The sequence below is a fragment of the Pyxicephalus adspersus genome, chromosome 11 (genome assembly GCF_032062135.1).
Source record: "Pyxicephalus adspersus chromosome 11, UCB_Pads_2.0, whole genome shotgun sequence".
Classification (NCBI taxonomy): Eukaryota; Metazoa; Chordata; class Amphibia; order Anura; family Pyxicephalidae; genus Pyxicephalus; species Pyxicephalus adspersus.
In genome coordinates this window covers 21,591,147-21,608,091 of record NC_092868.1, presented here as the reverse complement: position 1 = coordinate 21,608,091, position 16,945 = coordinate 21,591,147, and the positions used below count along the sequence as shown (strand labels likewise).

The 16,945-nt window shown below is 41.4% G+C and overlaps 1 protein-coding gene across 10 annotated transcripts in view; it reads left to right on the top strand.

Annotated features, from left to right (window-relative positions):
- Positions 1-16,945, top strand: part of PNKP (polynucleotide kinase 3'-phosphatase) — a 285,690-nt gene that overhangs the window by 250,765 nt on the left and 17,980 nt on the right. For all 10 annotated transcript variants that reach the window (XR_011922635.1, XM_072425518.1, XM_072425519.1 and 7 more), the window contains one exon: positions 10,859-10,920. Coding sequence is in view for 9 of the 10 variants with exons in the window: in XM_072425518.1 (XP_072281619.1) it covers positions 10,859-10,920 (62 nt within the window). In the remaining variant the exon portion in view is untranslated. The remainder of the gene's footprint in view (positions 1-10,858; positions 10,921-16,945) is intronic.

The window sequence follows — 16,945 nt, the reverse complement described above, 5'->3', positions numbered from 1 at the left end:
TGGTTGTAATGACTTGAAACTAGGTAGTCTCTTACCGAGGGAGACTTGCGGTACGCTAGTTGAGGTTTTTGGTTAATGAACTTTTTAACCCGTGGGTCTGTTGTGAGAATAGACCAATGTGTCTTGCAAATGTCACGAATTGGCGTTCAGGATGGTGTTCCCTCCAGTGCTTTTCCTGTATAGGGTGTTTTTTTTGTGTAATGGTCATCAATTTTCAAATAAACATCATGGAAGGGCAGACATGTTTCATTGAATTCAATTGTGAATTTTAGATTAAATTTATTACCGTGTTTCCCCGATTTTAAGACATCCCCATTAAATAAGCCACCCCCGATTTTTGAAAAAAAAAATTAAAATAAGACACTCACCCCTGAATAAGACATCCCCCGATATTTGATCCTGTGTGTGTCTCCTTGATGCTGGCTGCAGCACGTGTCTGCTCCTGGCTGCAGTGCAGAGTGAAACTGAAAGTAACAAGCCGGCATTCTGCACCAGGAAGCAAGCTGCTGATCCCTGCCCTAACGGAGATCCCTACACTTAATTACCGGTAAGTGAACAGAAGGGGACAATCAATGGCAGAGTGATCAGAAGGGGACAATCAATGGCAGAGTGATCAGAAGGGGACAGTCATTGCATAGAGTGATCAGAAGGGGAATATGAACGGCACATGAGTGATCAGAAGGGGACAATCAATGGAAAATGAGTGATCATGAGTGACTTTCAACAATAAATGTTTACTGTAGTCTTCTTCATGGAAAAATAAGACATCCCCTGAAAATAAGACCTAGGACATATTTTGGCATTTCAAAAAATATAAGACAGTGCCTTATAATCGGGGAAACAGGGTATGCTGGAGGACTTTAAAAAATTTTGAGAGTATGGCAGGTGGTTCTGTCTATAAAACGAGTATATCATCAATATGTCGCCACCAGGCTACAATATGATGGCGATATTTGCTCATCAGATGTGAACTGAGGAGTTGGTATTTCCATCCACCCAAGTATAAGTTAGCATGTAAAGGTGCGCATTTTGTTCCCATAGCCATGCCCTGTTTCAGGATACATGTGATCATCAAACATGAACATGTTTCTTGTAAGGAATTAGCGCAGCAGTCATATTATGAAGGAGTTGTTCTAATGTGATAAAGTGGTATTTCCTAGAAGGCTGGTTTTTATGATTTTCAAACCTTTATCATGGGGTATACTGCTGTACAAGGCTTCTACATCTATAGCCACTTGCAAAGTGTTCTTCAGGACTTTCATGTGATTAGTTAGTTTCAGAAGCTTGATCGTGTCCTTCAATTATGACGGATGGTTGGTCACAAGAGGTCGGAGATAAGCGTCCTACCATCTCGCTGGCATTTGAAGATCTAGAATTAATGCCTGCTATGATGGGGTGGCCTGTAGGGTCTTTAGGGTCTTTAGAAATTTTAGGTAATGCATAGATCGTTGGGATTGTAGGGTGTTTAATGGGTAGGCAATCTTTTGTGGGTTTGTCTATCACATTATTAGCAAAGGCTTTTCAGACTAAAGAGTAGAACTTATGAATATAATTTTTTTATAAGTTGTGTTAGGGATGAGGGTATAGCAGTCTTCTGTATTGAGGATTTTTTGCACATAGATTTATAATGGTTGGTATTCATGATCACCACATTTCCACCTTTATCAGATGGTGTATTGACACTATCTTTTTTTTGGTAAGGGAGAGAAGGGCTTTTTTTTTGGTTCTTGGAAAAATTTGTGGTTTGACAATTGGTGTGAAGGTCTGTCTTCAATAATTCATCTGTGACTACATTACCAAAGTCTGGTTGTGAGGGTTGGTATATAATTGTGGAAAGAAAGAATATTTAGGTTTTCTTGGGAGCGGTTCAGTGTGGCTTGTGGTTGTTTTGAAATCAAACCTAGTTTCCAGGTTATCTTGGGAGATATCAGTGGCCTGGATGGATGCAGCTTCTTTTACTATCAAATGTTCATGGAGATCTTTGTGGACGTATGTATGTATGGCTTTATAGGACAATTTTAAAATATAACCGTATCACACTAATCTCTCACCAGCTACATTCTACTGTTATCCCTCACACCCCTGAAGAAGCCCTAAGGGCGAAATGCATTGGGTTGCCTAACCGTACCACACGAACATGGATTACCACTCATTTCCATTTTGTGATTATGTAACCTATTCTACTTCTACTATCTAATATTTATGTCAGCCAGAGAGAAGCATTTGTCTAAACATTTACCTCATAATCTCATAATTTAAAATGGGATGAGGCAGTATATTTCATATTGTATGTATTTTACTGCTATAGAGTTTGATTGTAGTTTTGTATGTAATGATTATACAGAGTATAAATATACTATTGACTTGTTGGCCACCAAAAGACCCCATTCTCTGTCTTCTTTTCTTGAAAACTACAACTTTGTAATGACTATTATTAACAAATAAGTTCCCGCATACAGCTCAGAGGCTATTCAGAAGCCACTTTACTACTCTTATCTGCCAGAACCTGACGTTTATGATACCTAGTGACACAGAATCCTTTCAAAAAAACTTTGGTTTCCTTTTAAAACTTTAGTTTTAAAAAAACTAAATCCTCCTAAAAAAAAACTTTTAGAATGCATGTTGTAAACTAGCGGATCTAGAAGCATGTAATGCTGGGTTATCTGATATCAGAGAGGAATACCTGATAAAGGAGAATCTATGTTCCCCTGTCCATACTTTTTGACAAAAGCCCTAAAGAGGGATTCTATTCTCTACTGCTATACCTTTAGGGGGAAATCTGACATTAGTGTGCTTCCCAATATCACAGATGTCCCTGCCTACTTTTTCACAGGGATATTTTTTCTAAAAGATAACCTGACATGTAACGTTACTCTTTTCTGAAGCCTTAAGTTTAATATTGTCGATTTTTCTATTCCCCAAAGCATACTCGAACATAATTTTGATAAATAGTTTTTATGCCCAAAAAGTGATTATAATATAAATTACAATCTATAAGGGAATTTAGTTTTCACAATCTGGCCCTATATAGAACTAGGCACAACTAAGCTTGTGCAAGAATCTGAATAGTCATCCGACTAGTTTTCCAAGTCATGCGAGTGAATACCAATGTCAAATAAGTTTTTAAGCTAATAATGTAAAAAGCAAGATACTGTGCATACACAGTAACTGGGAGACAACAGTCAGGCATTCGACTAAGGACAATAAGGGAGAGCGCCCAGAGTGGGATAATAATTTTATAAATATCTATAGGATAGAATTTGCCTCACTTTGGATTTTCCTAATTTCCCCTTTTTCCAAAACAAAAAATATGTTTTGACTTTAGATATATTTTGAGACTGCATAAAAGAGATTCTTGCAAAAGCGGACTTATGACTCTCTTAAAAAAAAAAAAAAAAAAAAGTTTTAAATAGGCTACAACCCATGAAATTTTTTTTTCTCAGTGCATTTTAATCTGTATGTTGGATTACACTTAAAGCTAAACTACATTGAACTATGTTTTGTTCAACTAGCTACTAAACAACAAACCTAGGCATAAGAAAAAAATGAAAAACATAAAATTAATGTCACTTGGCTCCTACCCCTTCTCATTTTAGTGTCAGTGGAGCAAAAGTTGGAAGCTGATAAGGTAATTGCTAGTATATTGTATGAGCATCTGGTTTAAAAACTTTCTACTGTAGAGAAATACACAGCGAGGGAGTGTTCATAGCCCCTGGCAACCATCAACCAAATGGAATGCTCCCCAAATATTTAAACAATCAATTGGCCCTGTTAATGTTACAGTTAAACATCCCATTGGCTGGTGGTTGTTAGGTGAAGGAAAACACTACCTGCTGTGTAAAGCCTTGTTCCTACTGGGTGCGGTGTAAAGCAGTTCACTGCACTTTTCATAGAATGTTATACACAAGGACATCAGGCATTGCATGAAGAGTAAGGGCCTTTTACAACACATTGCCTTTTACAACACACATTGCTGTGTGCATTTCAGTCTGTTTTTGTGCACTGCCCCATTCAGTGTAATAAATGGGGTCAGCATTGCAAGGCACAACCACACAAGCTTTGCAGTATAACTTGCAACAATGTTTTTTTTTTTAGTGGGAACAAATTCTAACTTCTGCTGTGGGATGCTTTTTGCAATATTGCCAGCAAAGTACGGAATGCCAGGAGTTTAAATGGTGGTGCAGAAAAGTTGAAGTTATAGACTTATATATATTAATTTAGGCTGTTTATGTACTGAATGAAAGTTGAAATATGTATATTTTAAATACTATATGTTTTATTTAAACCTGTCATATACAGAACTTTTACATTGTAACTAAGTGTGTGACATCCATTTTGTGATATAATTATGCACCCATCAAACTATTTGATACTAGGCCTAGGTTAGAAGCTCAGCTAGATCCCATGCTTTAAAATGATATTGTTCAACAAATTATTACCAGGTTTAATCTGGATTCTTTAAAACTTGGATCCAGTTATGTTTCCTTTGCATTATGCATTATGTGAACAACATTTTTTTTTCCCAAATGCTTGTAACAACAGGTTATCCTTTTTTTATTATATGTCTACCATTCCATCCCAATAAAAATTAAAGTTAAGCCACTTTTGCATGGCAAACTTTGCCTTTATTTTAATAGGATCTCTTCTCCAGCACACAATCTTTTCTTCTGTTTGTCCCCAGAACACACACTTAATGCCAGCATTGGGATAGCCTCTTCTGTACACAAAGTTATTTTCATATATCTTGTATTGCATAAAAATAGTATGGGGTTTTGCATCTAATCTACTTTACACTCACTGAAAGTTTGCCATTCTTTTTGCTCTTGACCTCAGGGTTTACTTTCTCCCTTCTGTTCTTTGCAGAAGAACACCTCCTGTTTTCACATGGTCAGGGGTATTGACATATTTCTGCAGTTTCAATTTCTCCCCGTTTACACAAATTGAATGTATATTGTCTACACTATCATAACACTTTCTCTCACTACCTCCTCTAAGGCCGGATGCACGGTCATATACTCGTCAATCCTCTCCTGCAATTTTCAAGCCCTCCACACTACTTCCCTGTACATGTTTCCTGTTGGCATACTCTTGGTACTCCTCTTCTGCACACCTGTCCACTGGCATACCATCTGCATACCCCTTCTTTATATACAGGCAAACATTATACCCTTTGCGGTATGGTCCCATGTTTACTGTCTGCCAAAAAAAAATTACCATATCTCTCTCACTGTCAAAGCCTTTACACTTTGCCACTGGCTTCATAACATACGTGAACGCTCTGTTCCTGAATAGATGCTCTGTACTTTATTTAACACTGGGAAACAATTTTGAACAAGTTTTTTCTTGACTTTAATTTTTAAGCTTATTTACACTAAAATAGGTATGCTGATTCTGAAAGTGCAGTTAGTTTTCTTCTATCACGTCAGTTTTTTTCTCTACCGCTTATATTATTGCGATTACTGTAGCGTGGATCTGCTCTACGTAGTGAATAGGCAAAATTTACTTTTCTACTTATACACGTATTTCCTTTCCTGTAGATCATATCTGGCTCTGCTGTTTCTCGTCGTAAGTGCCTAAACAACCCTGATTCATTTTGTTATATCTGTGGCAGTTTCACTATTCCCAGTCAATGGGTGAACATCAGCACATTTGTAGAGCAAGCCTATCTGACAAATTTCAAAGGTAAACTTGGTGATCAAGATAAATATTGGGCCCCTTATAAGGTGTGCAAACAGTGTGGTCAGAGGTTGTGTGCTGCTCTACGTAGTGAATGAGCAAAATTTATTTTTCTACTTCAACACATATTTCCTTTCTTTCATATCATGTCTGGCTCTGCTGTTTCTCCTCGTAAGTGCCTAAACAACCCTGATTCTTTTTGTTATATCTGTGGCAGTTTCACCATTCCCAGTCAAAGGGCGAACATCAGCACATTTGTAGAGCAAACCTATTTGCCATATTTCGAAGTTAATCTTGGTAATCAAGATAAGTCTTGGGCCCCTCATAAGGTGTGCAAACGGTGTGTCGAGGGTTTAGGGATGTGGACAAAGGAAACACGTGATAAGATGCCATTTGGTATACCTATGGTTTGGCGAGAGCCAGGAGATCTTTCAGTGACTGTTACTTTTGTATAGTGAAAACTACAAGAAAAATAAATGTAACACAGAGTATCCTAGTCTACTATCAGCTATATGCCCAGTGGCTCTTTCAGATGAAATCCCAGTACCGGTTTTCGTTAGACTACCCTCTCTTAAAGAACATGATTATGGTGATGAACTAGGTGACAACCATGATGAAGAGTTTGAAATTGAAGAGGACTCTGTTCGTAAGGGATTTGATCAGCATGAATTGAGTGATTTGGCGCGTGATTTGGGACTATCGAAGAAGGCTTCAGAACTCCTAGCATCAAGACTGCATTAGAAAAACTTACTTGAAAAAGGAACGAATGTACTGTACTTTCAAACCAGAGAAATTGCATTTCTGCAGTACTTTAGAACTGACAGTGGCTTTTTTTTATTACCATAACATACCTAGTTTAATGGAGGAATTGGAAATTCCAATCTATACCTTAACTGAATGGCGACTATTCATCGATGGCTCAAAGCGGAGCTTGAAGTGTGTCCTCCTTTACAATGGCAAAATATTTGGGTCAGTCCCAATTGGCTATTCAGTTTCTCCTTGTGAAGAATATGCAGACATAAAAAAGAGCCATTGAGTTTTTGCCATATCACCAACACAATTGGGTCATCTGTGTTGACCTTAAAATGGTATGCTTCCTTCTTAGTCAGGAACACGCATACACCAAGTATCCCTGTTATCTGTGCATGTTGGACATCAGAGCTTGTTCATAAAAAGCATATTGTATTCCCGCCTCTGCACATGAAACTGGGTCTGATGAAGCAGTTAGTTAAAGGGGACTGTTTCAAATACCTAATTTTGGCATTTCCTAGCCTGTCATTTGAAAAAATAAAGGCCGGTGTGTTTGATGGTCCACAGATTCGGCAGCTCATCAAAGAAAAACATTTCATCAGGACAATGTCAGAAGTCGAAAAGAATGCTTGGTTAAAATTCAAAGCCATTGTCAAGGATTTTCTTGGAAACACACAAGCAAAAAATTACACGGAAATTGTCCAGAAACTTTTGAAGAGCTACAAAATGCTTGGTTGCAATATGAGCATCAAGGTGCATTTTCTGCATAGCCATCTTTCTAACTTCCCAGAAAACCTTGGTGCAGTCAGTGATTAGCAAGCTAAACAATTCCACCAGCATTTGAAGGTCATGGAAGGACGGTATCAGGGTAGATGGGATGTATATATGATGGCTGACTATTGTTGGAGCATCCAGCGGGATTGTCCTAAGATTGAAAACTCCAGAAAAAGCTATAAGCGTATATTTTTACCTTAAACACTTACCTGAATAAATTTCAAATGTTTTACTGTAATAAAAATGTCAGAGTAACAATAAATCCTTTGTATGAACAAAAGAAATTTAAATAAACCGTACATTCAAGTTATTATTTCTGGTCAGTGGATCTGTGCCTCCTTTAGTGTTACCCACCTTGGCAGACCCGCTCTCCGAACGACATCTTCCAGGACCTCCTTCACCGGAGGCCTTTCACTTATTGAAAAAGGCCTTTGCATCGGCTCCTGCCCTGGTTCGCCCCGACACCTCTCAGCCCCTCTTTTTAGAGGTGGACGCTTCCTCTATTGGAGTGGGCACAGTTCCTTCCCAGAAGAATGCGGCATTCAAGCTGAGGTCCTGTGGTTTACTCTCTAAAATGTTCTCTCCTGCTGAGAAGAACTACTCAATCAGAGACTGCGAGCTTCTTGCATTCAAACTCGCCTTAGAAGAATGGCACCACTTACTAGAGGGCGCTCGACATCCTGTAACTATATACACTGACCACAAGAACCTGCAGTACCTACAATTAGCACGCTTGAATCTTCGTCAAGCCTGGTGGTCACGCTTCTTTTCCAGGTTTGACTTCATACTCGTGTATCATCCAGGTTCCAAAAATTTTAAGGCTGATGCCTTTTCTCACTCCTTTAAAAAGGAGGGCACAGAAACAAAACCCACTTTTGTTATCGACCCTGCTCGAATCTTGCCCATGGCCCCAGTCCAGCTGGTCCAGATCCTCCCAGGATATCATTTGTTAAAAAGAGAAAGCGCCCTTTTGGCCCTCAGTGGGGGTCATGCTTCTAAGGTTGCTGGTCACCATGGGCATCACAAGACCTTTGACTTAATCAACCATAAATACTGGTGGCCAAATTTGAAGCAGGATGTCGGTGATTTTGTGCCTGCTTGCACTGAGTGTGCTTGGCACAAGTACGTTGCAGATGTACGTGCTGGTACGTTGCAGATTCACCTCCGATCCTTTGCAGCCACTGCCGACCCCTGAACTACCATGGAGTCCTATCCTATGGATTTTATAACTGATGTTCCGATCTCTAATGGGTTCACCGCAATATTGGTTGTGGTAGATACATTTTCTAAAATGGCCCGTTTTATTCCCCTTCCTGGTCTTCCTGTTGCTTCCACTTTGGCTAAAAGCTTCCTTAAGGAAGTCATCCACCTGCATTGATTACCATCACACATAGTGTCTGATCGTGGAGTGCAGTTCACTTCTCCCTTCTGGCGAGCCCTGTCACCTGCGGGACATCAAGCTGCACTTTCCTTCCACCCCCAGTCTAACGGGCAAACAGAGCGGACGAACCAGTCCCTGGAACAGTATCTCCGCATGTATGTCAACTCCCAGCAAAACAATTCGTCTGACCTACTGTGTTGGGCTGAGCTGTCTCACAACAACTGCTCCAATGAGTCTACAGGTCACAGCCCTTTCTTCATTGTCTCCGGTCGTTTCACCCCAAGCTCCCTGCTTCTGTTCCTGCACCATCAGATGTACCTGCTGCAGCCGCTACCGCTTACCACTTTCGGCAAGTTTGGAGAGAGGTTCAAGAGATTTTAAAGCGCTCCTCCCTATGTTCCGAGAAATGGGCCGACAAACAAACCATCCCCTGCACCTCAGTTTTCCCCTGGCAAGTCTGGGTTTCTACAAAAAAATATTCGGTTACAGATGCCATCTCCCAAGTTGGCTCGGCGTTTCATTGGTACTTTTCCTGTCCTGTCTCAGTTTAACCCAGTCACGTACAAGTTGAAACTGCTTCCTGACGCCTTCTCTAAGGATCCATATTTCCTTTCACGCTTCACTCCTTAAACTGGTTATTCTCAATACAATCTCTAAGAAGACTATACCCCCTGGACCTGTCCCTGCTGCTTCAGAAGAAGAATATGAAGTAGAACAGATTTTGGACTCCAGACTTGTCCGGGGATCATTGCAATATGTGGTGCATTGAAAAGGCTACGGCCCTGAAGAGCATTCCTGGGTCCCTTGTAAGGATCTCCATGCTCCCTGTTCACTTAGGGAGTTCCACGCCAAATTTCCCCACAAGCCCAGAGGGGCCGGGATGGTGGGGGCCCTCAGAGGGGGGGTACTGTCACAGATCCCTGTAGGTCCTGGGGATCTCTGCCTCCTTCAGTGTCACCCACCTTACACTCCCCCGCTGCCAGCACCAGCTCTGCTGAGGCATCACCTCCTCAGCTCACTTCCTGGTCTAGGTCATGTGACTCCAAGTCAGCTGTTCCACTACCTTGGAGGACTAGAGTGTTTTGCGGACGCCTTCCCCTGGCGGTGAAGATGTGAACACCACCAACCTCTAGTTCCCAGGACCCCCTTTGGTGGTAGAATAGGATGCAGCAGGTCACATGGCTTCATCCATCACATGACTTTCCCTTAAAAAAAATGAATGGCAATAGGAGGTTGCCTGAACAAGGACTTCCTTTGGCTCTGCTTCCAGGTTCCTTTTTTTGATTCTCTCGTTCCTGACTCTTCGTATATTGTCCTCGGCTTGACCTTGACAACTCCTAATGGCTGCCTTCCCTTGACTACTTTCTGCTCCTCGTTCTGGTACCACGTCTTGTTTATGCCCTCAGCAGTCACCTGCCTCTGCGTGCACAGGGGCCACAACCTGGCAGTTGCCCGCAGCTCACCCCCCCCCCCCCCCCCCACTTCTAGAGGCTCTGGTGAAGACCGGGCAGCTGCGTAGACTCTGCATCTGTGCACGTCTCTACCAACTGAGCTGGTGACACAGAGGGTCCACCATCCTGCTCTGCAGCTACCTTGACAATTTCATTATTTTTTCATTGTATGTAAAATTTGTATGTTTTTCGACAAAAATGGAGGGTACCCTGTATTGTAAAAAACTGATGTGATCGCAAAAATCTGGGGTAATTTCAGCATTCACCACCCAAAAATTAGTAAAAAACAAGTGTAAGATCTAACTCAACCAAAAATTCATTCCCCAGTGTTATCTATCAACAGGAAACAGAACTCCACAAAAACTTTTTGTCTTCCGAGGACAATCACAAAATATTGATAATGCATTGCATTTAGGTCACCTGTTTTTGCATGTTTAAATTAGCTGTACAGAAACATTTACATAACTATTTTGTGTTATTTCCCCACCTCTTAGATTGTATGCTTTTTTGGGCAGGGTCCTCTCCTCATGTGTCATTGTTTTTATCTGTCTGTCTATTTAACGTACAGCATTGTGTAATATGTTGGCGCTTTATAAATATAGTTTAATAATATATTTGTAAGTAAAACTTGCTTTTTATAGTTGAATTTTAGCTGTAAAAAAAGCAACAAAAATGGCCCACTTTAATGATACTTTTGAAATGTAAGCCTCAAGATATGCTTAATATTGTCTTGCAATTTTTATGTTTTTTCTCATATACCTGTTATTTAAATATTAAAAAAAGATGTTCAGATTAATGTCACAACTAATGCATTGTCTGTTTTTAGCTGGAAAATCAACTTTCATTAAAGAATACCTTTTACCGAAAGGCTATGCATATGCCAACAGAGTAAGTACAAGTAAAAAACATTTAAATGTTTAATGAGATTTGTAAAAAAATATACAGTAAATACAGTCTAAGAAGACATTATTTTTAGACTCTCACCAGTGTTTTCCCCAGAAATTTTTTTCAGCCGGGTGGTAGGAAGCTGTAGCCGGGTGGTAAAACACGGCAAATTTAGTGCTCCCAGTTGTTTATGCTATGGGTATCCAGTAACCTCTTATTGTTTCAGTGTTCTACCTTCTCCCAATTATTTGTTACAACTTTGTAATGCCTGCCCCGTTAGTATATCCAATTTTTCTATTCTGTGTATTTTGCCACAACTGTCCTATGCCGTGTATTGTGACCCAACTTTGTAGTGTTCTAAGTTTTTGGAGTGTAATCCTTTGTAGTAGTGTAATAGTATAATGAATGTGGTGTAACAAGTTAGGCTTAGCTCATATTAGCAGCAAAAAAACATTTACCCCTTCTGAGTGACTTCTGGCAACTGCTAGGCACCTATTATTGGTAACAGGCCATAAGTGCTGGGCACCTAGGATTGGTAACAGGCGGTAAGTTCTAGGCACCTAGGATTGGTAACAGGCGGTAAGTTCTAGGCACCTAGGATTGGTAACAGGCGGTAAGTTCTAGGCACCTAGGATTGGTAACAGGTCATAAGTGCTGGGCACCTAGGATTGGTAACAGGCCATAAGTGCCAGGCCCCTAGGATTGATAACAGGCGGTAAATTCTAGGCACCTAGGATTGGTAACAGGCGGTAAGTGCTGGGCATCTAGGATTGATAACAGGCGGTAAATTCTAGGCACCTAGGATTGGTAACAGGCGGTAAGTGCTGGGCACCTAGGATTGGTAACAGGCGGTAAGTTCTGGGCATCTAGGATTGGTAACAGGGGATTGGTAACCCCTGTAGCATCTAGGATTGGTAACATTGGTAACAGTGGTTCCTGGTATGAGGAATGGACAAATGTAACCTTACTGCAGGTGTGAATTCAGCCTAACTTCAGATGTGCTCCTGTGTCTATATTTAGTTAAAGTGAACTTTTGTGAAAACATTTTTTTTTTCACTTGATTCTTTTACATAATTAGCCCAGCAGGCCCATGCTGGCTCAGCTTCCACCTTTTCTCTGATGCTCACTTGTATGTCCAATGCTGCCTTGCACTGCGCATGCATGAGATTGAACACGTTTTTTTTTACTTTATAAGAAATCCCCTGAAGTTGCATGCACACAAGGAGCAGTGCAGAGCTTTTTGGGATATGTGACACAAATATCCCAGAAGGCTGCGGATTTCCCCTTCGGTCTTTACCGAAATGGAAGTGAAGACTGAAGGGGAGAGGTCCTCTTCACAAAAGTGTAAAAGCAAAAAAAAAAATTTTTCCATTACATAACAGAGAAAGTAACTCTTTAATATAATGTTAAAAATGTGGCGATGCTTTAATAGCATCATGCATGTGATATCAGATAGAGACGAGACAGACAGTGACCCCCTCTCATCACTGCCCATATTCTATATAAAAACAGTTTGTGACGTTTATCCGCAGTGTGTAATGTCATCGGAAGCGGAGTGTGATAGCAATGTGAGTGTAAAAGCTGCTTGTCATATTCTGCTACAGCTCGCTGTGTTCAAACCTTCAGATCTCCTAAACCGTTGGTTGTAATAACTTGATATTTTTAGGTACAGGTAGAGGCATAGGAAACAAACTGTAGGTGCAAGTGGGGGACACTTGTGGCTAAGCCTTTTTAAAATGTAATTACTATGGCATTATGAGAACATAAATCTCTACCTAGCAAAATGTGCTGCCTGCTCGGTTACACATATCTGTCTGCATCTTACCTCAAACCCCAATTTCTCAAGAATTAAGAGGTGCAGGAAAACAAAAATATAGGCGGAAGTGGGAGACACTTGTGGCGATCACCTTTCATCACCATGGCATCTTTACAACATTAAAAAAAAAATGTCCATCAAAATGCACTTCCTTGTTACACACGACTGTAACCTTCCTGTACTGCAACCTCAATAAAATTTAGTGGGCAGAGTTCATTTTCTAATGATGCCATAGTGATGAAGTTTTAGGGGATGTTAGTCACAGATGTTCCCCACTTGTACCTATATTTTTGGTTTCTTACACCTCCCCAGGGAAGGGAAGCCCATTTTAATGGGCAGAGTGTTTTATGTTCTAATGATGCTGTAGAGAATGTGGGAGAATGTGCCCGCCACTTGCACCTATATTTTCAGTTATTATATTTTCAGTTTTGTACCCCCCATCCTCGGGGAAATTGGTGTCCAAAGAAGAGAAGCAGACAGTAGTTTCATAGGTATAGATTTGTGACAGGTAGCTATATGTTTAGGGGCCCCACCCCAATGCTCCTTGCTATGTTAGTGGCTCTGGGGTCCCCAATTTGCACTTTCAATTTAGGACTCCTTGTTGCACTTTCCTCAAACAACAACCCCAAGTTCAATTTTCATAACTTTTTACATTTGTGACCCCCATATCTTGAAATTCTTTAAAGCTGGGGGGCTGAAATTGTAATAACTAGTATCTATGAGGGTCCCCTGTACACCCTGAAAATTACAGGTCATTGTGACATACAATTTAGGAGATATGGAGGTTTGTACACACAGAGAGCTGTGAGGATGCAGAATTCACACGCAGAGCTAGGGGTGGATACATTTCACAGGCAGAAATCCGAGCTCGTGCTATGAGATGGGGGCTGGGCTGCCTGTGTCTCCTTCACATGAAGGCTGAACTGTGTGTGCTCACCTCTCATCAGCAGCAATCCTCTGAACGGATGACACAGAGCAGCCTCACTGAGATCCGTGCATCTGAGGATGAGAGCTGCCGAGAGCTGGGCGGGGTATTCAAAGCAGCCGGCTAAAAACCTCTGGGGAGAATTATGCTCACCAATATGTAGCCTGAGGGGGGCATGCCTGAAAAATGGTAAGCAGCTTCTCCCTGTAGCTCTTGTCCCTCTTTTGGAATCAGCCCTGTTTCTGGAGTCACAGAGCCACTCTTCATGTGCCTCGGGGACTACAAAAGTCTTGTTCCAGGGAGCACAGAGCCACAGCAGCTATGGCAGGGCATCCTCCTAGCTCCTTACATTTAAATTCCCCACAGAAAGGATTTATGTTATGGTGCCACAGGTAGGATGGCGGACCCTTCGTGTCACCAGTTCAGTTGGCAGAGATGTGTGCGTGGCGCAGAGCCTAAGCAATCACCCGGTCTTTTCCAGAGCCTCTAGAGGTGAGGATGTTAGGCTGCAGGACAGGTTGCACCCCCATGCATGCAGAGGCTGGTAACTGCTGACAGACAAACAAAACCTGGTGCCAAAACGAGAGAGACAGGAGTGTGGTCAGACAAGCCAAAGGTCAGGGCAGGCAGCGATCAGGAGTAGTCACGGGTCAAGCTAGGGTTGGTACACGAGAGAGTCATGAACAGACACAAACAGGCGCAACTGGTACATGGGAACAGAGCCAAAGGGAACTCCTTGTTCAGGCATCTTCCTTGTGCCAGTCACTTCCTTATAAAGGGTAGGTCATGTAATGGATGAGGCTCATGTGACCTGCAGACAACCTAATCCACCACCAGAGGAAGTGCTGGAAAAGAGGCAGTTCAAGTGCTGTTAACATGTTTGCCAGTTGGTGGAGTGTGTCTGCAGAACACTGTAGTCCTCTGAGACAAAAGGGCAACTGACAGAGAGTCATATGACCAGGACCAGGAAGTGAGCAGGGACTGGGATCCCTGAGCAGATCTGGTGCTGGCAGCAGGGGAGGGTATAGGGGACGGAAGGCGAGAATGTTTGTCGTAGACAATAAAAAATGGAGACCCCTTGGTGCTGGTGCAGACATGATTATTGTGGGCAAACTCTGCCCAAGGTAGCAGAGCCACCCAGTCATCATGGTGGGCAGATACAAGGGCTCAAACATATGGTTCCAAGGACTGGATGACCCTTTCAGTCTGCCCATTGGTTTGCAGGTGATAAGCAGTAGAGAACTCCATATAAATGTCCAGGGATTTGAAAAAGCCTTTCCAGAAATGGAAGTAAAATGCACCCCACGATCTGACACGATATGAGTGGGCATGCCGTGAAGTCAAGAAATTTTCTTGGGGCAGCTGGAAAAAGATTACAACCAATGCTGCTGCTGATGGTAAAGCGATCCACAACCACCCAAATAACCATACAGCCATCAGAAGGTGGAAAATCAGTGGTAAAATCTATAGATAAATGACACAAGTTCTGTGGGAATAGGTAGTGGAAGAAGGAGAACGACTTTGTTTGAGCACAGACCACACAGGCCTTGACATAGTCTGTCACATCTTTGTGAAGATTGAACCACCAGTACTGTTGGGAGAGAAATGTAAAAGTTCTTTGTATGCCTGGGTGACCAGAAGGTCATAAGTCATGTTTCCAACGTAAGAAAATCAAGATGTCATCCAAGTAAACCACAACACAGATGTATAGCATAGGTCATGAAACACATAATTTTTGGATGACACTGAGCAGGCAAAAAGGATGCAGTGCAAGCTACAGGTGTCTGCTTGTTCTTTATTAGCAAGTTGCCCAAAAAGTAAAAAAAAATACACAATATTACTGTTAGCCATATTACAAAGTCATTATACAAAATTTATGGTCCCTGGGAATTTCCCTTTGGCAATGGTCTTTGTAGATCTCTTTACCCTCAGCCTCCAGCAAGCTACTGGATACAATGCTCTCTCTAAATAGTACATCTGCTCTCTGGCTGCGCAGGCCGAAAAAAACCTTGAATGGACCAGGTGGTAAGGGATCCCTTTTATCTCCTCCCTGACCAGCTTCAGCACCCTTAACAGGTTTTCCAACTAAGCAACTCTTCCTGGAGCCTTTAACTCTTGAAACAGCTGAACCTGTGTGTAATGTAAACACCATAGCACACCTTTTCAATGAAGTAGTGAGACACCTTGTCACACCCTAATAAATATTTTCTGCTCCAATAGAAGAAGAATCTTAGATATTTCATAAGCGTTTGAGATTTTTAACTTTAAAAGCTTAGAGTATAAAAACCCTCAGATCCCATGGGTGTGCCACTTATTGTTCCAATATATAATTAGAAAATGTTATAGAACCTTTAAGGCAGCCAATGATATGCCTGATGAGGCAGGCCAGATTGTATTCTCCAATATTAGGGAAATTAACTCACCCTTCTAAAGTAGGCAGAAACCGCTTCTGCATGGGCACCCGCCTTGCCAGATGAATGTTGCAAATGACATGTTAAGGGACCTTTTATCCTAATTGTTCAACAGCAACGGCATTGTTTGCTGAGGATATAAAAGTCTGTTAAAAGACATAATTTTAAGTAACACCTCTCTAAAAAGGAGAGCACTAAATTTCTAAATAAACTAAAGTTCTAGATCCTTTTTTATTTTTGGGGGGATAGGTAGATAATCCCTCTTATCGATAAACCACACATCATGGATCTGCATGCAGTGCAGCTCTAGCACAATGAACATCCCTGCCCCGTGCTCCCTTCCAGTATGGGTGGAGATAAAAAACCTTATGTATGTACCTAGCCATGGATTGAATTGTACATGCCATTGTGAATTGTCAAGAGCACAGTAAAGAGGCCCTTGATACCAAACTAGTGGAGACTGAAATTTAATCAATTTTCACCCTAAGGTCTGCCTTGCATTTTAGCATATTCTAGGGCTGGTAAGACTTTTAGGATGTTGGCCACCATTGATCGACCACATACAAAACCCACATGGAATGGAGAAATAATTAGCGGCATCAGGGTTGCCAGCTGATTGACTAGAATCTTCGAGTCCAGGTAATTAAGGAAATAGGGCTGTGTGATTCAAGGTGCCTAGGATCTTTAGCTTTTTTATATTTCAATATTTTTATTGAATTTTCACAAAAATAGGTACATGTATTTCAACAAAAAAAATAAACGAGATAATACAAAATAATCAAAACTAGGGTCAGCAGGGAACAAGCATATTCTTGACGACCTCAATATTCAAAGTGACAAGGAGAAAACCATATACAACAGTGGTCTGAACAATGA